The 23127-nt window shown below is 59.9% G+C and overlaps 1 protein-coding gene across 4 annotated transcripts in view; it reads right to left on the bottom strand.

Moving 5' to 3' along the window:
- The window catches only part of Kiaa1644 (KIAA1644 ortholog), a 101084-nt gene that overhangs the window by 12356 nt on the left and 65601 nt on the right, over positions 1–23127 (bottom strand). For all 4 annotated transcript variants that reach the window (XM_005379463.2, XM_005379461.2, XM_005379462.2 and 1 more), the window contains exons 2-4: positions 23010–23113; positions 20865–21078; positions 12390–12713 (exon numbers count right to left, since the gene is read on the bottom strand). In XM_005379463.2, the coding sequence (XP_005379520.1) occupies positions 12390–12713; positions 20865–21078; positions 23010–23076 (605 nt within the window). In that variant the 5' untranslated portion in view covers positions 23077–23113. The remainder of the gene's footprint in view (positions 1–12389; positions 12714–20864; positions 21079–23009; positions 23114–23127) is intronic.

Consider the following 23127-nt stretch of genomic DNA (forward strand, 5'->3'; position numbering starts at 1 on the left):
CTCCTCCCTGTCTAACCCGGGCTGGGGGTGCTGGAGCAGACACAGAAGTTCAGGATCTCAGGATGCAGTTTCTGGAGTTTTCTGCCTGTGCCTGATGCAACACGGGGGTCTGGAGGAGAGGAAGGAGGTGGGAACAGACGGACACTGTCAGGGCAGGTGGGTCAGAGGTGAGGGGAGGCCATCACCCTCTGGAGGGGCCGCTGGCTGAGGACACGGCACCCTAGGAGCTGGGAAAGCAGCGGAGTGGGTTCTCGCTGCAGTCCCCACACCCCGATCTTAGGTGTCCTGGGCTCGTCTCAGGCTGCTGCTCTCCCAGACACTAAGAGAATAAATCTGCGGTCCGAAGCCACTAAGTTTGCGGCAGTTTGTCATAGCAGCCATAGACAATAACACGGGACCCAAGAGTGAGGCGTCAGACAACTCCAGCAGGAATGATCAGAGAGCTTCATTTATAAGGGTCCCGAGGGGCCAAAGCCATAGGTCCTTTTCTCACCAGGTGGTGGACAAACACCCTTTGCACACCCACATTGTGGAACACCGCTCAGCGGTGGATAGTGTGGACACATGCAGTGGATCTGACCGAGCTTTTCCCCCCTTGGGGTGCTGGGGACTGAACCCAGGGCCTTCACACTGAGCTGCATCCCCAGCCCTTGTTTAAGTTTTTGAGACAGGGTCTCCCCAAGTCACTAAGTTGACCAGCCTGTCCTCAAACTTGTGATCCTCCTGCCACAGCCTCCCAGCGTGCTGAGATTATCTGACTTTCGAGGTGCCACTGGTTGGTCTGTAGAAGCCACCTAATGTGGCATCTGCTCTATAAATGTTTTCTGAAGGAACCCAGAGGGCCTTGTGACACCTCCACCTTGAGCAAACTGCAGTGTCACAGGCATACTGCTTCTGCCTGGGTGTCAGGCCTCCTTGTTGGGCAGCTTTGCCAATTCGCAAACACGTGAGTGGAGACCATCCATTTCTGTTCCACTCCTGGGCCTCAGGTGTACGTTCCCGCTGAAGTTTCAACTATCATTACCTCAATCTGACACAATCCTTAGCTTCATGGGTGACTCTGATTGGATGAATCTATTACTGTGCCCCACCCCCTGGTACCGTAATTGGCTAAGAAGTGGAGGTGTGGTCTACAGAGGGACCAATCAGGACCAGAGGTGTGGTTCCGGGACTGTGTCTGAACCAATGAGGATAGTGATATAATCTCTCTTGCTGAATTGGGAGCAGAAGCCTATTGCTCCAGGAGCAGGTCAGGGCTACCCTCTTCCAGTGAATGGACAGAGTGCTGGGGCCGGGTTGCAGGAGGACTGTGCCTTCCTCTGGCTGGGCACCTCCTCTGCTGTCTTCTACCAGGCCCTGTCCCTGGGAGGCAGCAGTCACCAAGAGGCCAAGGGTCTGCTGTCCCCAGCCAGGGGCCAGTGCATGAGCTCGGACATAGTCTCCCCCAGGCCAGCTGGGCCACACCCAGATTCCTGACTTACAGAAGTCAAGACTAGCTCATGTCTCTCCCCTGAAAGGCTCATTAAGGCCACTCTTGCCCTAGACCTACCTATGTGCTCTGCTCCCTGCCCTCCTGGGTCCCTTGCCTGACCACTCTCTTGCTGTCACTTTTCTTCTGAGTCACAAATGCACCTCCTCACTGCCTCAGGGCCTTTTCACACGCTGTTCTCGGGCCTGCAACACTGCCTCCCCACCTTGGTTTCCTCCAGTCTGGGCAGGCTCACTCCTTCCCATCCTGCACGCCTCAGCTGCCCACAGAGGCAGGGGCCAAGCCACAGAGTGCCTGTCCTGTCCTACAGGTCTCTGGGGGCCTCAGAAGGGCCGGGTGCCTCCGACACTCTGGGGCTGGCTGCTCCGGCATTGGGTGTGGGGCCGGCAACCTTCCTTCCTTCCTAGCATCCCACCCTGCTGACTTTTGGGAAGCCTCGGGTTTCTGGGCACCCACATCCCGAGGTTAATTTTTAATGCCACTCTGGTAAATATTTGATGCTGCTGCTTCATCCGGAGACCTGGTTCTACATTAAATGCCACGAAATGCCCCGAGCTGCTGTCCTCTGTGCCGCAGGGACAAAGAATCTGCTACCTCCTGCCAGGAAGTGTTCAAAGCGGCTTCTGCATCGCTGTCCTGCTGGTCAGCTGTCCATTAACTGTGGGGAAGGTCAGGAGTTTTAAAATGGAAAAATGTGAAAGCCCACAGCTCCCAAGGGAAACAGCAGGTCGGGCGACGGGGAGGACACCGATGGCCCCTTGCCTGTCTCCTGGATACAGGTCCTGTAGCTCTGGTTGTGACAGAGAAGCCAGTAGGAGGGGCTCCTCCTGGGGAGCGAGGAAGGCTGGGAAGGGGAGTGGGCTTGGCGAGGTTCTGAGGGATGAGTAGAAGCTGCCCAAGGGCTGTGGAGCCCAGGAGGATGGGACTTAGTCAACACCTCCAGGTGACAGGGTCTGAGCCACCTGTGTCCCCACCCGGCCTGAGCCTGGCCTCAGGAAGGATGTGCCGTCTACCCGTTCCATACTGGGGATTGCCCACATCCCCGGTCCCCCCGGCCCTGGCCCTGGCCCCCTGACTCTGTGCTGTCTCCCGCCTGGCCCTGCCCTGGCCTCATCATTTGTATTGTCCAGCCCCTGGCCTGTGGGGTGGGAGTGAGGCTGATTCAGGACCAACCCAAGCAGGCCGGTGTGCACACTCATTCCCTGAGCGGCACACCTCAGGCGGTGCACGTGCACCCCACATTGCACACTCCTCCCCTCCCCACCCCACCCGGCACCACAGCCAGGGAGCAGCCATCTCCTACGGGCAGTGGCTTTGTCCACCACCCCTGCTGTGCCCCTCTGCCCGCTGGGCACACACCTGTCCCTCCCTGCACCTCTCTCTTCCTGCTCACCTGTGCCCCACCTGTGCCAGCCACTCAGGACCCCTCTGCCCCTCTCATCTCTGCCCTGGTGCTCCGCATGGCGCTCACCACACTGTACCCACAGGCTCCTTGCCTTCGTGGCTGCAGTCAGTCTGCTTGTGGCATTGGGGGCTCTGGCAACCCCAACCGACACCAGCCCTGCAACGTCCTTACACTAACGGACACACTGGCCCGTCCAGACGTGCCATCGACCGACTAATGCTCTCTGGAAGGTGGACCGAGCACAGAGCTCCGTCACACGACCCATCCATCCCAGGCATGGCTGCGTGGAGACCCGCCAGTGACAAACGCGTGCCTCTTGGAAACGCGTAAGTGACAGTGACGGTGCAGGCAGAGCCTCGGCAGTCAGGAGGGAGACACTCGGGGGCCTTCTTATGAGCAGGTGCTGGGCTGAGTCCTCCAGCATTCTCCTGATCCCAGGCATTTGTTACGGGAGCTGAGGGTGAAGGTCAGAGAGGGGCACTGCGGGCTCAGAGACGTCCCTCAGCCGCACACGCAGAGGCCGGGCCAAATCTGTGTCCCTGAGACCACAGGAGCCTGGGCTCTGGAGCATGGGGGTGACGGGTACGCCGTAGGCAGCTCCAAAGCCACACCCCAGCTCTGTCCGGCCGGCCCCAGTCCCTGAGCTGGCTGCCTCTGTCCCCTAGAACCTGGACGGCTGTGAGAGCCCCACAGGGGTGACTGAGGTGCGACAGAACAGCCTTTCATGACTAGCAGGGACCCCGTCCCCACACAGGCACTGCTGTGAGACAGGGCATTCATGAGCCCCCGCCCCCGCCGCTCCATCCTATGCCCTCGGCGCCCCCAGCAGAGATGCTTTGGTCCCTGAACTGATGTCGCTGCAGCTCAGAGAAGTACCACAGCTCGCCCAAGGATGCACAGCCGGGCAGCCCAGAGCCATGGTCACATGGCATGGCCGAACAGTTTCCAGGGCGCCCATGAAGCAGTCTGGAGACAGCTCCCCCAGCACCCCGGGGAGCCTCAGAAGCCCTAGGGTGCCCAGGCTGTGCTGGGGGCATGGGAGGAGCAGACGCCTTGGTGGCCCCAGGCAGCCTCGGCCTCCACTGCTGTCGGCAGTGGTGCCCATACTGGGACACATTTGCTGCCCCAGTGCGTGTCTATTCTGGGAAGCAAATATTTCAGCAGTTACACAGGACAGAGCTTTCCTGTTGGGGTCATGAGGGAGGCGAGAAGGCTGCCCGCCCCGCACGGCCCGTGCTGACGCTGACCACGACGGATCCCTTTGCCCACCTGTGAAGAGCCCCAGAACTCAGGCAGTTTACTGGGGACAGCCAACAGCCATCAGGCTGTCTTGACGGTGACCTCCCTCGCTCTGGGTCACCCGAGCTGCAGCTCACAGGGTGACTCTAAGGAACCCCGGTCACATGGCAGAGCCTCTCCGTGTTCGAGGGTTTATGGTCACCCACTTTCCCAGGGGCCGCTGTGGAAACGTCTCTGTCAATCACCCAGGGTTGCAGACATCCTTGTTTAGGGTGGTCACTGTGCTGAGGGACTTTTAATTAAGATTCCAGCCATTGAGCTGCGGGTAGGGATCAGCAGGGGCCTGCCCAGCCGTGAATGCAAATCCCAGGAGTCAGCTGCAGGTTTAATGCTGGTTTAACGCTGACCATCGGGCAGGGCGTCGCCAGGGACAGGGCAGTTCCAGTGGGCCCGGTGCTCCTGCTCCTAAGGCTCCATTTTCGCAGGCGGGATCCGGACCCAAAACATCACTCCTCCTGCACTGCGCTGACCCTGCGCTCAGGCGGCCGCGGCCTTTGCATCTGCGAAGTGATCTTCCCCTCTCCAGCTATCCCGCCCTGGGCTGAACACATTGATTTTTCTAAGTGAAGTAAGTGGAGGGTCAGGACAGGTTTTCTGCGAATCACTGGACAGGGTTCCTTGGGGACAGGGCCTCCACCTTCTCTGTCTTTCCCGTCCCAGCACTTAATGCAGGGCAGGGCCTCTGTGGCTGACCTTCAATAAATGCTGTCGGGTAAAGGAACAAGCTGCGGGTGTCCGGCGGCGGCGCACAAGGACAGCCGGGCAGAGAAGGAGCAGGAGGGGCTGGCAAGTTGGCAAAGGGGGTGCTGCTTCCCGCCTTCTGATCTCCCCGGCTTCCTGTGCTCTGGGAAGGACTAGGAGCTGCAAAGAGCTGGCGAAGGGACCTCCTGGAAGCACCGGGGCTTTTGTCCTGGATGGCTATCTTGGCGCGATCCTGGCAACACTCTGGGGTTCTGTGTTCAAGGCCCACGATGGGTGGGGCAGGCGAGATTAGGTGAGGTGGTAAATGCCAGCGTGTGAGCCCCAAGTCCCACAGCCAGTGGCAGACACGGACCCGCCCGTTCTCGGGAGCTCATGCCACCCGAATAAGACCAGAATACAAAGCTGCACTCGCGGGGTCTGTAGCATCTCCCTGCCAGTTTCTGCAGCACAAGCACTGCCGGACGCACTGTCACAGGTGCCAAGCCAGGGGGAGGCGATGGCCCCAGAGCAGACACGACAGACGAGGAACCCAAGGGCACCATAGGAGTGCCCCAAAGTAAATAGGACGCAGGGAACTTGGAGTATTCATTACCTGTGCGTCTGTTACTGTGTCTTTAATCGTAAGTTTTCGGGACATAATTTTCAGGGGTGGCTGTGTTGTATCACAGTGGGTTCCCCAAATCCTGGCATCCCAATGCTCAGCGCCAGGGAGGAGAGCGAAGGAAGACACACGGGGCTCCTGAGCCTGAGACGACAGGGCTTCGGGCAAGGCCAAGTTTGGCTTGACTTAAAGTCAATTTAAAAGGTCTTAAGTAAATAGTACGAGGGAGGAGCGAAGACAAGAGGCCAAGGACTGAGACTGGGGAAAAAGGGCTCCTTTACGGAAATGACTGCAATTACCAGCTTCCTCGGGGGCAGCGAGAAATAAAGGGGACACTCACGGGAGGACACAGAATTAATTAGCGATGGAAAGGAGAGGTATTGGACAGCACTCACAAGCAAAGAAATGCACTCTGGAGACGGTACCCCGAGAGAGCTGACCCCCACTCCCCCGCCCCGGGAGCCTGACACTGGTGTGAGGATCCGTACAACTGTCATCCTTGACTCAGGAATATCCATGCCTGGAATCGATCCCAAGGCAACGATTCAATGAAGGAAGATGGCTTCACGTCTGCGATCCCAGCACTGAGGGAGGCTGAGGCAGGAGCACGCGAGTTTAACAAACAACACATTTTAAAAAGGAAAGGCCAAGAACATGAAGGTGTTTGTTGCAATCTCTTCTCTTCTAGACCAGGTCTCTCCCCTCAGCCCCTGCCTCTGTTGCTCGTCATAGAAAAAAAAAAAAAAAAAAGAAGTACATTATCGAAATGCCTCGCTGCTGGGAAATGCTACGTGAATGCCAGCACATGGGACTGTATCTGTTCGGTGGCTGCTAAAATGATATTTAGGGAGATTAAGTAAACTCTCAGGGTAATGGCCAAGCTAATGCTAATTGAATAAAATCAGAATGCGAAATTATGTGTACCTCAATATGAGAAGAGCCGAAGCAGCACGTGCCCAGGAAGGCAGAAAAACGCAAAGTAGATGTGGCTGTGTGGGACTCTCAGTGGCTTTTCTCTCCTCTCCACTTGTCACCCCACCTGACAGTAGCAGGCTCATAGCGACATCCGTGCTCACGGAGGCTGTGCTGACTTTCACGGGCAGTCATCCTATGGGCTGAATCCACCTGCACCCACGTTACAGACGGGAACGCCCAGGCTCCGAGACGTGGAAGGGTTTGTCCCAGGGTCCCTGTGGGCACAAGGAGCCAGGGTCCGAACCCAGCTCTGACCCAAGAGGGCGGCTCACTGCGCTGAGCCACAGCTGCCACAGCAGGCTGGGTGTGAAAGGTAGAGCTCCCTGCGCTGGGCTTTTGCGGGGTTTTCTCTTCTGGGCTGTGCTGGCTGTGGGAGGAGATACAGGTGGTGGCCAGGTGAATAGACCAGAGCTCCTACGGCTGGGAGGACCTTTGCCACTGGTGCAAGGGACAGGACAGGGATCCCGAAACTGAACAAACCCAGCCAGGCCACACCAAAACGGTGCCTTCAGCCTGCAGGGCTGGGGGCTCGGCACTTGCCCTGAGTTTCAGGCTGCTGCCCGACCCAGGCCGGAGAGGCCTTGTGCAGCTGCCTCGTGTGCTGCAGGGCACACTTGGGGTCCTGCCCCAGGGATGCTGAGTCCTGACTCGCCCAGGAGCCCACAGTCCCCCGGTTGTGGAGCACCTAGCACAGGCTGTTGTTTTCCCAACATCAAGCAACTGTGAGGTGGCACTCACAGCAACACGGTGTCCCAGGGAAACGTGGGGACACAGCCATGCCAATCCCTAAGGTCCAGAGCATTCAGGGGGAGCTGTCTCAAGGGTAGAGGAATAGGAGGGGGCTGGGCCCCTAACCTTACCCTGGTGTGTCAGTCAGTTTTCCATCCCTGGCACCAAACGCCTAAGGTATAATTTGGTTCAAGGTTTCAGAGTGTTCAGTCCATGGCTGCTCCAAGTCAGGAGCATCAAGGCAGACAGACACAGTAGAGGAAAGCTACTTAACTCCCGGCAGCCAGGAAGCAAGGAGAGGTAAAGGGACCGGCTACAGCCCCCAGCATCACGTGCCATGACCTACTTACTTCCTTTACTCCACTTCTGGTTTCCAAGGAGAAAGTCAGAGCTTTCCTGATCTGGTCACTTCCTAAAAGCCCAACAGCAACCAAGCCGTCTGTGCAACGGGCCTTTCTGGGGTACGTACTGGATCCCAACCATCACACCCTATAACTGGACCCCACCTGGGCCCAGGGGGTTTATCAACCCCTCGTACAGAGGAACCAGCACTGGCCCAAAGAGATCGAGCACTTTGGCTCGATCAGGGAGAAATTCCCGAAAGTTAGAGGACCAGAAAGGGAGAAGGGCCAGCAGGTAGCCTGGGGTGGAGCTGGAGTCCGAAGCCAGGTGGGCACAGAATACCAAGGCTGCACAGTAAGCCTGAGCTAAATTCTACAGAGCCACAGGAACTGCACGGAGAGCCTGGGGTTTCCCCAGCCAGCTGGAAGTCCCAGGGCTTTGAACTCCATCCTGCGCCAGACCTTAACTGTCTTCTGAATTCCATTCTCAGAAGCCTGCCCGGTATTTGATATCACGCCAAGGAAACCGGACACCAGGCCTTCTCCCTTTCTGGTCCTCTAACTTTCGGGAATTTCTCGCTGCTGGTGGGTGTGAGAAGGTGACGTAGCTGTAGCAGAGCTTCTGGGTGGTGTGGATGGGGGCTGAGAGAGTTCAGCCAAGGGCTGGGGGCCTTTGGGTGGAGCAGGCAGTGCCCAGCCCCGAGGGCAGAGGCCTGAGGGTGTTACTCAGCTCCTGAGGAGCCAGCCCTAGGAGGAGCCTCCGCTCCCTTCAGGGCCAAGTCAGGCGTTTCCCCCAAACTCTAAAAGACCTGGAGTGCTGGGGGTGAGGCAGCACCTCTCCTCCTGCTCAGCCCCACTCTCCACTCCCCCAGGCTTCTGGGCCCTACTGGGGCCTCCAAGCTCAGGATAAGTTCTGAAGGAGGATCTTGAGCTCTGCAGGGTGGGGTGGAAGAAGAGCATTGTGGAAGGAAATTGGCAAGAGGTCCCAGGGGACCGGGCTGGTGGAAGGTGCTGGGTAGAGAGCTGAGCCCCGACTTACTATGCAGCCTTAGGCAGGCCGCCGCAGACCCTGTCTGGGCCCATTTCTTCTCATCTGTGAAACGGTGGGCGTTCCAGGGTCCGTGGAAATACTGAAAAGGGGCCTGTGGTAGATTGACAACTGGGGTCCACTTGCAGCACCCAGCTGAAGTGAACCAGCGTGGTTCTGGGTGTGGGAGGCCCACCTGGGGATTGTTGCCAGCAGCATAAGAGGCAGAACTGGAGAGGAAGAAGTTTAGAAGCTTTTAGGGAAGCTGTAGGGAGCTGTTTGTTTTCCTGGAGGAGCTTGTCATGCTGGATTTCCTGATGAACTTGGTTGTTCTCATCACTGAAGAAGCTTGGAACCTTGTTGTTGCTGGGAATGGTCATAGTTCACTTTTGGGGAGCTCTGGTCCTCACTTTGAGCATCACTTCCTGGCTCTGGAGGGGAAGAGGGCCCCCAGCCCTGGCACTGCCAGTCTCCTGGAGAAGCTTGTCACACTGGCTTTCCTGATGGGAACTTGGCTTTCCTTACCATTGGAGGAGCTTGGGACCTCACTGTTGCTGAGGATGGCTGTGGCACCTTTCAGGGGAGCTCTGGTCTTTACTTTGAGCATCTCTTCCCAGCTCCAGTGCAGATCCCTCAGCCTGCCAGTACAGATCTTTCATCCCGCTGGCACAGACTTTCTAACTTCCACCACTTCCACCAAAGGCACCACTTTTGGGCCTTCCCAACACAGATCCGTGAAACAGGCCTGCACGAGACACTGTCGTGGGCTCTAGGCCTCCAGCTGGACTCGTGGGAGGCATTGTTATGGGCTCTAGGTCTTCAGCTGGACTCATGAAGGACATTGCCATGGGATTCAGGTCCTCAACTGGATTCTTTTGGTCTTCAGTGTGCGGACAGATTTCCTGCGCTTTCTTTGAATGTGACTCTTTGGGTGACTACTATAAATTGTTTTCCTGTATTATTTCCCTTGTAAACCTGACTATACCAGCGTCCAACAGCTGAGCAGTAACCTGGATCCCCGGCCACTCCTCTGAGGCTGATGAAGCCTGGGGCTTCCAGAGGGAGGAAACAGGGGGTCCCCCCAGCCACACCCCGAGGTCAGGACCGCAGCCACGCCCACTTCACAGATGAGGACACTGAGTTCCAAACGGACTGGATTCGGGGCCAGCAGGGGGCCTGGGGTGGAGCTGGGGTCTGAAACCAGGTGGGCACAGAATAGCATCAGCACTGGCAATGGTGACAGTGACAACAGACCCTGCCCTGCACCACACAGACAGGGCTCGCCGGGCACCTGCTGTGTGAAGACGTATGGCCACTGCGGGGACAAAGAAGCGGGTGGCAGGTGGCCTGGGGGGCAGGAGTGTAGGACACTCGCCTGAGTCCCATGACTGCTAAGGCTACGAGGCTGGGGAGGAGAAACTGGAGCCTCGAGTGTGCAAGGGACACCAAGCTGGGGAAGGTGGCTGCCACCAGGAGCGATGCACCCCAGGCACTGTGTCACTAGGGAGCCACGTCACAGGCAGTGCCAGCCGGGATGCTGGGCTCCCGGTCACACTCAGGAAACGAGCTGGGACAGCTGGGAGGGAGGGACCAGGCACCTGGGGGGACCGTGCCAGGGGAGGCTGAGAGAGAGCCATCACAGTCCAAGTTCACTTTCCAGCAAAGGAAGAGGAAATCCCAGCATCTCTGTGAAATTAAGTGAAGGCATCCTCGTGCCACCACTGCACCCCTGGGCCCCAGGCAGCTACTTAACTCAGCTACACTGACATCTGACATCGGCAGGGTGCGGGCCCCGCAATGCCTCAGCTGCCTGGTGATGGGACCCCTGCCCCCCATGGGCAGGCTGATCGCAATCTCGGCTGGCAAGACGGACGGAGTGAGTGTCCCGGGATGGGAGGCCGGGCTGTGCTTCACCAGGAGAGACCACCCCAGACACCATGGCTGTGGCACCACAGCTTAAGCGACAGCCCAGGGCTCTCTGGTGAGGGAGCCAGGGCCTAGGAGGTAGCCCTGCGGGTGGCCCAGGTGCTCCCTGGTCACTCAGCTTGGGTGCCCCAATGACCCTGGATTGACCCCTGACCCCCACAGCAGCCTGGTGTCAGCCTTGCTTCCCACACCTGCCCTGCCCAGCTGGTGACCTGGCCTCCTGCCTCAGCCTCCCCTGGTGCTCGCTCTGGCCCACTACCTCCCCGCTCCAGCTCCCCCAGGAGTCAGGTGGCAGGTGGTGTCTGTCAGCCCCCACTCCCGCGTGAGAAGCAGACGTGCTGGGGGAGCTCAGATCACTACATAGCCAAGCCCAGGGCAGGACCGGGGCAGGAGGGCGCAGGCTGGGTGTAGAGGATCGCTGTACACGGGAAGGACATTCAGGGCGGCTGCGGCGGGGGCTGCTGAGGCAGCAGAAGGAACTCAGGACGCCCTCTCCAGGGCACCCTGGGGCCTGGCGGGCAGGTCGATGCCTGGCTGCGGAACGCAGGGTGCCCACGCTGTGCAAGCACACCCTCCCAGGGGGCGGACCCATGGGCACACGCTGTTCCACGCATGCGTAGAGCGCACCGGAACTGGGGGCGGCGCCGCCTTTTCAACTACAGGCCATGCGCTGTCCAGCATCGTGATTATGTGTGATGTCTTCCGGTGGCTCTTGAATCGTGGTCACAGGACACCAGTATGGCACACACTCCCGGGTGTCTGTATCCAGACACCCACATTCCAGGACACCCGACCCTTGGGCCGGCCATGGACCCCTCGCTGACCGGCTTTTCCGGCTCTTGGGACCCCGCCCTGAGGACAGGCTCTGTGTACATTTGTCAGACAGCCAAGCAGGGCCGAGTCCGTCTCCTGTATGATAAATGTGGCAATTACGCGATCAATAAGCACAGGCTGGTTTAAGTGCATTTGATTAATTATTCAAGCCATTCATTATTGAAAAGGTCACTACCTGAAAGATATTTAAATGAGCATTAACAGGCTTGGATGCACCTCCAGAGAGGACGCAGGGAAGGACCGCCACACCGCTCCCACTGGCCGGTGTGTAGCTGAAGCCTCAGGACTGCCCCAGGAGGGGCTCTCTGACCCTTGACTCCTCCTGGAGGGTGGGAGGCAAGGTCAAAGGGGTCAAAGGAGCTGGGAATGGCAGAGCTGGCCCTGGGCCCAGCCGCTGGCCTGCCCGGCAGATGGCTACACTTTGCAGCGAGGAGCTCTGGGAAGACCTGGCAGCTGGACTCAAGTCGTGACCTCCATGAACCCGGCTGCAGCTCAGCCCCAACCACGCACCAGCCTCGGAACCCAGGTCTGGTCCCTGGGCGCAGGTCCCCGCAGAAAGGAATGGGAGTTGCCGTGGAGGAGGCCCAATCTGGACCCTGTCAGCCCGACCCCTCCCTGCCGGCCTCCTCCTTCTCCCCTGAGGCATGGCTGAGCGCCTCAAGGTCTGCACAATTTATTTTATCACCTCATGCTGAAAAATCTCCCTAGCTACTGACTGATTGGTTTCCTTTGACCACACCCTAAAAACCTAAACAGTCATCCAATTCCACCTTTTGCCTTGCCAGCTAGGAACCTCTAAGCTCCACCAAACATTCAGTGCCAGTACATCTCACACCAGGCTCTAAGTGCAGTGAGTTTGCAAGCAAGCTTTGCTCCGGAGCTGTGTCCACCTCCCCTGACTCTCATGTGTGCACCGCCACGGGCAGCTTCAGATCCCTCTTGGCCAACAATAAGAAAAGCAAATCATCAAGGACTGGTGGGGCCAGCATGGCAGACCTGACCACCCAGCATTTTCCAGGAAAAGCCACCCCTGGCCACGGCAGTCAAGGGCGCTCACTCACCAGGCGGACGAACTCTGGAAGGACATCAGCGGCGGGCTGTGGGCATCTCCCCGCAGTGTGTGCACGGCCTGGGGCGCCGGCGCTTGAGGCAGGGGCCCTGGGGGAGGCTGGGGCTGCGGGGCCGGCTGCCCTGGCCGTGGCGCCCGGGCAGGGTCCCCCCACCGCCGTGTGTCCTGCTTCATCCAGCGTCCTTGGATGCCCCAGCGTGCCAGGGACGCCTTGCAGATGTCGTAGTTCATGGCCGAGTAATACAGGAGGTCCAGGACCAGCAGCATGAGCACGAAGAAGCCGTAGATCCACACTCCCAGCAGGGCGGTGTAGTTGCTGGGGACAGAGGACAGAGTGTGAGCCTGGGGAGCCATACCTCTTCGCCCGCAGGGTCTGAGCCTCCTCCGCCACCCTCCCCGAGCCCCCACCCTGCGCTCTTGGGCCAGGGTCCGAGCTTTTCTTACCGTTGGTGCTGTGGTGGGGAATCCACACTCCCCAAGCCGGGGATTTGGGGCTCCCTCCACCTCAGGGTGCCCTCCCACTGGCTTGTGGCTCCCTGCCTGCACCTGGGTTGCCCCTGCCCTGTGGCCTTGGTCTCACGACCCGGGGAAGGCTGCTCGCTGGACAGTTGTCATCACAGGGCCGCCTCACGCCATTGCCCCTGGATCCCAGCCGGTGCTCCTTCCAGACTCATTCCAGGCCCCAGAGCCCCGCAAATTCTCCTCCCAGGAGCCAGGACCCAGGCCCTGGCTCACCACCCCCTACACTCACCAGCCACTGCTTTTCTGGCCTCCCTGCCCTCCGTCCCCACCCTGGGGGTCCTCTCACGGGGCTGCACTGCGGGCACCCCAAGCCCCCTCTGCCATTTCTCTCATCCATTCACCCTACAGCTCCCCACCAGGATGGGAGCCTCAACACTGCACTGCAGACGCCCCGGCCCGGTGCAGCTGAGCTCCCCCAAGAGCCACCCGGCCACCCCCCTGCACGGGGCTGTGCCTGCTGCCCCTATCCATGGGAGCCCCCGCCCTCTGGACGCCCTGGCCCCTGCTGGCCAGCAGTCCCCGTGACTGGGGTCCCCCTGCCCCATCCTGAGCCGTGGATTCTGAAGCACAGCGCAGCACCTGCTCCCTGCTGCTCCGCCAGCATCTGCTCCGACGGGTGTTCGAGGGGCAGAGGCCCGTCTGGCTGTACGTGCTGCTGTCCCCCCTCCAGCAGGGACCCTGCAGGAGACTCGGGGCTCATCCTCCACTGCGCGGCCTGGGAGCCCCGTGGCTGCCTCTGGGCCCGAGGAGAAGCCTGTGAGGCCTGGGCTCACGTCTGGAGCCCTCTAGCTTGGCGGGGGATGCACTCCTGGGGTCCTGGACTCCCTCCTGGGCTGGGCCAGGGGCCAGGACGTGGTCTTCCCTGCCCTGCTGCAACCCTGTACTCCCACCTTGGCCAAGACCTTAGGCTGAGCCTGAAGACCTTCAGTGAGAGGCCTTCTAACTCTGAGCCCCTAGCATGGGCGGCCTGAGGGCAGGTGCTCAGGCCTAACACCTGCCTGAGGGATGCATGACCCCCTAACTCCATCCTTGCTCCCTCCTTTGGCCCCCTCTGCCAGCCACCACTGCCATGAAGCCTGCAACAGTCATAGGGACTTGTTCATGCTAAAGTGTGAGTGACTGGCAGGCCTCTGGCTGACTTATTTGGAGGGGACACTAGCTCTGCCTGGAGGCAGAGTTTGGGGCAGAGTTCCTGCCCGGGAGAAGAGGCCAGGAGCCCGATTCAGCGAGCGGGGGCAGGATTGGAAAGAAGGGGTCCCCGCCGTTGGAGGAAGCAGCCTAGCTCTGTCCTCCCCAGCAGCCTCTCTCCCGTGCCCCCTGCAGGGCTTCTTCCTGGTTCCCATGGCAGCAGCTCTGGTGGGTGGAGGGAGGCGGGCAGCTGCGTGCAGATACCGCCCAGAGGGAGGGATCCCACGCTGCCACGCCAGGGGCAGGCTCGCCCTGCTTTCTGTACTGCACAGCTGCCCACTGCCCGGGAAGGGCATCGTCCCCAGATCACTGTGCCCAGGTGCTACCCCGGGGGCCACCACAGGAGGTCCTGGGGGACGGACCCCCTCTACCTGTGGTGTTCCTGACCCTGGGCCTTGACCCAAGCTGCTCCTTGGCTGGGACTCCTCTGTCTCCTGTGTGAGTCTCAGCCGGGCCAACACCTCCTCCAGGAAGCCCTCTGGGTGCCCAGTGTAGGTCTAAGCCTCCCTCGGGTTCCTGAGAAGACACCAAGGGCGGTTCACCCTGCAGGACTGTCTGCCTCGAGATGTTCCCGAAGCTGCCCCAGAGCGAGGGCTTGTGACACACTCGCTGGAGCTCAGACTCTCTGTGTGCATCACCAACCCCTGACCAGGCCATGGGCGGCGATGCTGAGCCTGGGCTTCTGATCCAGCCGCCACGCCCGCCTCAGGAGCTGTGGCCCCACTTTATAGACAGGAAATAAGAACCACAGACTATCGAGTTGGCAATGCCAAGGCTGAGACTCAGATCGAGGCCCCTGGGAATCTCAGGGAAATTTAAAGGTCAAACCTAGGGCAGGTGAAAGCCAAGTGCAGCGGTGCACACCTGTGATCCCAGCACTCTGGAGAGGCTGAGGCAGGAGGGTCACCACAAGTATGTAACAAGGCCCTGTCTCAAAAAAATTAAAAATGAAACCTAGGACAGATGTCCAGAGAGGAGGTGCCCACAGCTGCCTGGCAGGGGCCCCCCACGTCCCTGCTCACCTCCACCAGGAGCTGAGGACAGGGCCAGCTTCTCCCACTGAGCCTGGTGCACGGCAAAGGCAGTTGTGCTTACGTGCGCGCACATGCGTGTGTCCTGCCAGGCCTGCTGGGCCCTGCAGCAGCGCTCCCCGCACCCCACCTCCTGCCCTGCAAGACCCCGCTGGGAGAGGCCACCCTGGGTGCCTGGCTTCGCACCACCCGGCTGGGAAGGCTCTGATCTATTACAATTTCTACAGTCGAACTGAAAATACATGATTTGGGAACGAGCTCCTCGCAGACGCCGTCTCCGCCGCGTGCTGTCAGCAGTGGAAGATAAAAGCCAGGCTGGCGTGGGGGCAAAGCCACAGCCGCGAGGCGCCGGATATTTTGGGAGACGGACTGAGTCAGATTCTTCTGGTGTTTCCTAAGCAATAAACAAAGCCTTCCCCAGGCAGGGATTGCGCTGTGCATCTCCCTGAGCAAGTGCAGCTGCGGTCGGGACGGGGATGGATGTCCCGCCCGGTCCCGGCCCTGTCCCGATCCCTGTCGCTGTCCCCACTCTATGCTGGCAGGCGCAGGAGGAAAGTTCTAGGCCCCCAGCTCGGACAGCCAGGGTGCAGCGTGGACCTGGTGCTGGCTGCATTGGAAGCAAGGGGCAGGTGGTAACCATGGCGACAACGGCCAGGAAGTCAGAGTCCAATGAACCCAAATCCGGGCTTGCAAAGTGCTCTCTGTGACTGTGGGAAACTGAGCCTCAGTTTCCCCACTTGTGAAGTGAGCATGAGTACGCTCTCTGCTCTGAGGTGTGACCCTGAGGCTTCCAGAAATCACAGCAGGGCCTGGAAGAGAAAGGACCCAGGGCCGGGGATATAGGTCAGCGGCACAAGTGCCTGCCTGGCAAGCGTAAGGTCCTGAGTTTGATTCCTGGTACCAAAAAAACAAAAAACAAAAAACAAAAGAAAAAAAGAGAAAGGACCCAGGAAGTGCTGGCCTATGCAATTAAAGTGCGGACTGACTGCTCAATCCCTTCTAGCCCAGAGAGGCAAAGTGCCTTGGCCAAGGTCACACAGCAAGACAGGTGGGCTGGTGTGGTCCATGGTGCAGCATAGCTTTGGGCCAGTTAAACTGAGGCATCTGAAATCTATGAGTGTCACAGTACACGCTGCCCCCGGCCAGAGAGTGTTTCGGCAGGGGTGTTGCCCGCTCCCGGTAGAAACAGGGTTGGCCACGTGACAGCCAGCAGGGTTCAGACCCAGGGTCCTGAGCAACTCATGAAGCCTCATCTGGGTTCTGGGAGGGACAGGGCATGGGGCAGCGCATGGGCCAGTGTGACCAGGCAACCCAGACATAGGGACATCCCGGACACAGCCGGGGAGGACACGGATGGCAAGATGGCCTTCGTGTCTCCAGCCCTGGGGACACCAGGGGTGCTGGTGACCTCAGCACTACCGTGCCTGGAGCTGCACCCGCCTGCTGCGTCCTGTGTGGCTCCAGACCACCCTCTCTGGTGTCAGCCCTGGTGAGCGGTGTGCTCGGGTGGCCTGGATAGAGGGAATCAGTGACACCTGCTGTGCCTGAAGCTCTCTGCCCACCAGGGCTCTGTCCTTGGCCATGAGGGGCCTTAGCCTTCCGCTGCTCACGCAGGCCCTGGAGCAGGGTTCTGTCTTCGTAGATGCCTGCCCTCGCCCCTGGGGCCCCTCGACCCTCGCAGGATCCCACAAACATTGATGACACCCTCAGCCACCCCCAGAGGCCTGGCCACCCTGGACAGCGCCAACCACTCCCTGAAAGACTCCTCCCTCCTGGGTCTGGTGCTGAACTGCCGGGTCGCTGTCTGACCCCTGAAGTTGGTGCCCAGCACCCTGGTGGGAAGACTGGGTGTGAACATCGCCCCGCGGGCCTCCCCAGGCCCCCCTCGTGGCTGGAAGAGGGCATCAGCCTTGGCAGTGGGCTCGCTGATGCTGCCTCCTCTCTCTCCTCTGCCCGCTGCCTCTCTGCCAGGAAGCCAGAACCAAAACAAACCATTCTGTTCCTCTGGAAAAACACAAATAAATAAGGCGGCAGAGCTCTGCGTCCTGTCACCACCGCCTCCTGCTGATTCACCGGCAGGGGTGGGCGCCGAAGCCTGTGCCACTCCGCTCTGGGTGCCTCTCCGGGGGTCACGGCTGGCCTGGCCCCTCTGACAGCGCCACTGGCGGGCACTAGGCTGCCTGGGATTCGGGGATGCCAGGCCCCACGCCATCCCAGCCTCGGGCAAGTCCTGCCCCAGATCCGACCTCGCCAGCCTCTGCCCTGCCCTTTGTGCTTCCTCCCAGAGCTGCAGGGCAGCAACGCGACGCCGTGCCTAGATGGACCTGTGCCACAGCGCAACCCGGCCCGCAGGCAGGACGGGCACTGAGCAGGGGGCCCTGCCTGGCCGCTCACACACGCAGGCCCAGCCACACCGCTGGCAACAGACCGCACACTGGATCCTGGCCACCGCCCTGTCCTGCTCCCTAGACCGGTCCTGTCACCTGCTGCACCCTGCCTGAGTGCCTGCCTGGTACGGCTCCCAGGCTTAGCTCTCCCTTCCTACAGCCCCTGAGCCCAGGCGGCTGGGTGGGGGCTCCAGCCCCCTTGGTGGGGTGCAGGCCCAGGGTTCCTGCTCAACAACCACGTGTCCCTGTGTGCAAAGCCAGCCTAAGCCCTGGCCCCAGCCCTGGGGAGAGGCCTGTGCACCCCCACCCAGGAGGCCTCCACTGTCTCCGCCCCACTCTGTCACCGGGGCCTCTGCCCACGGCACCCGGGCACACGTTTGGGTCCTCCTGCCCCAGGGGTACAGCAGCACAGTGACGGGGAAGGTAAGGTCCTGGATCTGGTGCCCCTAACCCTGAACCCACATCTGGGGAGCGGGGAACAGGACGACAAGGACGAAGAGAACCTCGCCAGGGCAGCGGGTCTCAGCCGGGGCGACGCTGCACCCCTCTGGCACCATCAGGAGACACTGCGGGTGCTCCTGGTGTGTCTCCTGCGGGTTCTCCTGGAGTGGATGGCAGGATATTCAGGGAACAGGTGCTCCTGGCGATCAGAGGCAGGGACCAGGGCTGCTGCCCCACCTCTCACCCTGCCAGCGAGGCTGTGCAGCGGCCCTGCCTGCGGCCCATCCCCCCCCCAGATCCACCTCCGTGGCGGACACTCCAGGATGACTCCAGCGGCTTCTAACCCCAGGGTCACCCCCACCCCCGTGGCCCTGCTGGGCCTTCATCGTTCGGTGACTCAGCGCTCCTGCCTCAGCCTCCTCGCCTGTGAAATGGATGGGGGCTGGGGCGGCACTGCCCTCGGGGGCTCAAGGAAGAGAGCGTGAGGTTCCAAGCCCCGCCATGGAGTGCCAAGGCACAAAACCTCAAATTAAAGCCCCGATCGCCACATTCCCCCTGGGCCTCCTGGGTCGTTCCCCAGAGCTGGGCCAAGTTACAGCCCAGGCTGCAGGCCCGCTGTGAGGGACGGGGCTTGCTGAGCAGCTTCACACACGGAATTATTCTGAGGCTGAGCAGATGGCAGGATATTCAGGGGAAACTCCGTACATGGCAGGAAGGCGGGCTTGGAGCCGGACTCGGAGGAGGGGAGCCCGGGCCACAGCCAAGGGGTCTGCGTCTCCCGCCCGACCCCAGGAGCAAGCAGCCCCTTCCCCAGAGGAAGCAGCAGAGCCCGCCCAACACCAGACAGCACGACCCGGGCTCAGACCCACGGCCCCCAACAGCACCCCGAGCCCTTCAATAGTCACTCAACAAACACTCTTTCCATGCCCATTTCTCCTACCAGGAAAGCACACATCCACCCGAGCATTCAGCCTCCTGTTTCCTGGGAAAACCTGGGAGCCACCTATTAAAATCAGGAGGAAGGAAGATGCCTGGCCAGGAGAGTCTGCAGCGCACTGGCAAGGACAGGAAGTGTGAATGGAAAGCGAGGAACAGGACGATCGTCCTTCACACACGGTGTGGCTGGAAACCACGGAGGACGCCCTGGGAAGGGTCGCCCTGAGATCTCAGAAAGGAGCCCGGGTGGGGAATGGTCGGCTTTCACCACCTGGAGAACAGGCCCAAGAGAAGGTCTGGGGAAAGACCCTGGGATAAACGAGGAGAGGGCGGCAGCAGCCACAGGAGAGGCCCAAGCTGCTATGAAAGGTCCCTCGGGCCAGCGGGACTGCAGATCGCGTCCTTGGGTGGAAATATTTAACATCAGGAAAGGTCATTTCTTAGGTCAAGCGATGAATTCCACAGGCTCCCGGTAGGAAATGCTAACCGGACTTACCTGGTTTCGTGGGGTTTTTTTGTTGGTTTTGTTTTGGTTTTTTTTCGGTACCGGGAATCGAGCTCACGACCTCGCGCTTGCCAGGCAGGCACTGTGCCGCTGAGCTAAATCCCCAGCCCGCTGGTTTCGTGTGTTATTCTGAGATTTCATTTGGGCAGGGAGGGGACTACGCAAGCTAATTCTACCAAGTGACTAAGAGCCAGAATATGCCAAGAAGACGCTGAAACACGCAGGTCACGGGGGAAACACGCGGGTCACAGCGGCTAACATGGAAGTTACAGCAAGTGAGCAGCTGCAGAATGGCCAGCGACCCTGCCCTCAGAGGCAGCACCTGACAGTACGGCTGGGCTTGTGTGCCAGACCGACAGAGAGGTGGACGAGGCTCTGAACAATGAGACAAAAATAGTAAGATTGGGTTCCACATGCAAAACTGACATCGTTCATTTGCTCTAAACGAAGCGTCAGCTATTTGAAGACAAAACAAAGTCAAAATAAGCTGGGTATAAATGATAAGCCAGACATTTAGAGAGAAAAAGTTAAAACAAAAGAGATAGAGGAAAACACGGGGGAATTTTTTAATGGTTTCAAACAGGAAAAGCTATCTTCGCAATGATGAAATCCCAAAAACTATAAAACCAAAAGTTCTGAAATGATGTGATAGTATGATTAAAACTAGGCCCAAGGAAAAAGCAGCCTAAAGTCAAAGGCATACTGAGAAAATAGTGAATTCTTTTTTTTTTTTTTTTTTGAGACAGTGTCCAGTCTAGTCTTGAACTTGCTACGTAGCCCAGGCCGACCTCAAACTCATGGTGATCCTCCTGCCTCAGCCTCCCAAGTGCTGGGATTACAGGCGTGGGTCACCGTGCCCTGCTACTCATTTCTTTCATGTGTGAAGTTTCTATCAACAAATAAGTAAAGGACGAAACGTGTGACTAGAAAACAGTGAAAGACACAAGCAGCTAGCTCATATAAGAAATGCAAACAGGTCTCACCGTGTGAGAGGCGGTCAGCTTCGCTCCTAAGACAAACACACGCGGCTTCCATCCCCCTGGGTTAGTTAGCATCCTGCCACCACTGTTCTGCCCGAAAACCCCTCTCCACCCTGCGGTCTCCTCCCCCAGGGTCCGAGCTCAGGGCTTTCTGAGAACCTTAAGGAGATGGCTGCCCCACATGAGTAATCTCTGACTCAACAGCATCAGTCAGTGCTTGTTGAATGAATACCAGTGAAAGAAGGACCTTGAGCCCAGTAGATTCCAGGCCTGAAAGCCTATCCGTGATGCTATTTACCCCCTGCAGCAGGCCTGCCATGGCCCTGATGTGCCCATTTTTCAGATGAGAAGACTGATGCCCAGAGAAGAGAGCAGGACAGGGACCCTGGTCACCTGAGACTCCACGGGCTCCCCACCGGCCCGTCCTCCCAGCAGCGTCCCCCAGGACGGACTCCTCGCACCGACGACCCCACTCACTTGTGCACGTAGCCCTCAGAGCCGGCCGTGAGGTTGGCCTGCATGACCGCCTGGAACTCCGTCTCGTTGCAGCAGTACTTGAAGACCGAGCTGTTGTGGTGGCAGCACAGGATGAAGGTTTTGTTGTCCGAGAGCCGGGGGCAGTGGAAGCCGAAGTGGTAGCGGCCTTTGTGATCTGTGTAGGGCTCACACACCCGGAAATGCGCGGACAGGCCTGCAAGACAGAGCCACCGGCTGGACGGGGCCCGCCCCGCCCCAATAACCCCACAGCCTCCCCGGCAGACAGGCTTGAGGGGCAGAGAGACTGCGGCTCAGGGGCCTAAAGGACTTGGCTCTCGTGGCCTCTTTCTGGACACTGGAGCCACTGAAAGCCAGGGTGCAAGGCCCAGGTCCCCCTTTCCCACGTCTCAGGGCCTGCAGCCTTGGTGCCGTAGGCCCAGAGCGCCCTGGGCCCTGCCCGCGTCTGCTCTCTGCAGGACAGTATTTAGCAGCAGAGCGTCCATGGAGAAACAGGGGCAGCAAGATCCTAAAGGCATCCGATGCACACCCTGGAGCCCCAGTCCTGGGTTTAATCGGTGTCCTTGGGAAATGGGCTGCTGCACCTCCTGCGGGGAGCTCTGCCTCGCCTGAGGCCGCAGGCCCCCTGGTGCTTGCCTGCTGTCCGGTCACACAGGGGACCCAGCTGGTGGCAGGTGGGTGGCACCCCAGGCACCAGGATGCACAGGCTGGCTTGGGCAGCTGGCATGAAATCCTGCAGGCATCCCCAGTGGGGCTCTCCTCCTCCTCCCGCTCCTCTACGGGGATGGTGTGGGAGTCAGGGAGCCTTCCAGGCCCCCTCATCTCTGACCCCGAGACACAGAGGGATTAGGTACGTGTCAGTGGATGTGCCAGCCGCGGAGGAGAGAAGTGGGGCTCCCAGCTCCGTCCTCCGTGGTCAGAACGGCCGAGTCCGGCCCCTTGGCACCCTGTCCACACCTGAGGCTGGGGGTGGGGGCACAGTCTAACTCACAAGCGCTTGGGAAGCTGATATGTGGGTGGGGACCTGCCTGCCTGGAGGAGCCGTGGGGAGTGACAGGGACACCGTGTGCTACGCTTTGGAGTTGGGCCTCCAAGTCTTGGGTGGGAAGGGGACAGGCAGAAGCGTCACAGCCCACCTTAGCCACCAGTCTGAGGCATTCGCTTTGGCACCTGGCAACGACCAGGAAGCGTGCTGCTTCCATGGGGCTCTGGGCTAGGAGCTGGGGACTGGGTGGGAGTCCTGGGCCAAGGCCACCTGGGCCTCGCCGGTGGAAGATGGTGGCCTCCCGGGTGGCCAGGGGCTCTCAGGGGCACTTTGCAAACAGCAGAGTGTAAGCTGATCCTGGATCCCCAGCCAGGGCCCAGCAGAGCTCAGGGTCGCTCCTGGTGAGGACAGTGCTCAGTAAAAGCCATCTCGGTCTCCCTTCCCCAGCTGGGTGACCTGGGACAGGTCAAAGTCCTTCTCTGAGCCCCAAACTTCCTTACTTGAAGGAGAGGGAGGACCCTGCGAGCCAATGCACAGGGTCACCTGAGAAGGGAGGAGCTGGCACACAGTGGCCCGAGTCCCGGCCTTGGCTGGACTTCAGCCCTGTGTCCTGGCAGCTCTGCCCTGCACCCCAACCCAGCCCCTCCCAGGCCTGCTGAGCTGCACCCAGCGGAGGTGCAGTGCTGGAAACCACCAGGCTTAGCTGGAGCTCGAGGCCGTGAGCAGGTACTGAGAGGGGAGAGAGATGGGGAGCTGGCCCTGTGGGTCCCCCTGGGGCCTGGGGGACACAAGGGGTCTCTCTGGTTGGCTCTGCTTTGGAAGAGCATAGGGCTTGGTTGATCCCCATCGTTACAAGTAAAGTTCTAGCCAACTGTGACCCCAGCTGAGACTCGGAGGATGGCAGGGAGGGCGGCTAGTGGAACCCCGGTCCCCTGCTAGCTGTGCTGTCTCAGGCAAGCCAGTTCCTGCCCCAAGCCTCAGTTTCCCCACCTGTAACGGGGGTGACCCGTCATCACCAAGCATCCGCCCGCAGGGCTGAAGGGGAGGACGTGGACAGGGGCTTCTCCTGCAGCCCCTAAAGGCAGCCACATCTGAGACGGCCCCGCTGCCCCTAAGGGCCCCGCACCGCTTGCCCCCCTTACCTGCTGAGAAGAGCAGCGCGAAGAGCAGGGCGAGCGCGTTCCAGGACCGCTGCCCACAACTGGTCATCGTTTGGCCTGCATCGACCCGATCTGCCCAGCGCTGCCTGTCAACGAGACC

Source organism: Chinchilla lanigera, unplaced genomic scaffold (genome assembly GCF_000276665.1).
Source record: "Chinchilla lanigera isolate Chin_1 unplaced genomic scaffold, ChiLan1.0 scaffold00012, whole genome shotgun sequence".
NCBI classification, from domain to species: Eukaryota; Metazoa; Chordata; class Mammalia; order Rodentia; family Chinchillidae; genus Chinchilla; species Chinchilla lanigera.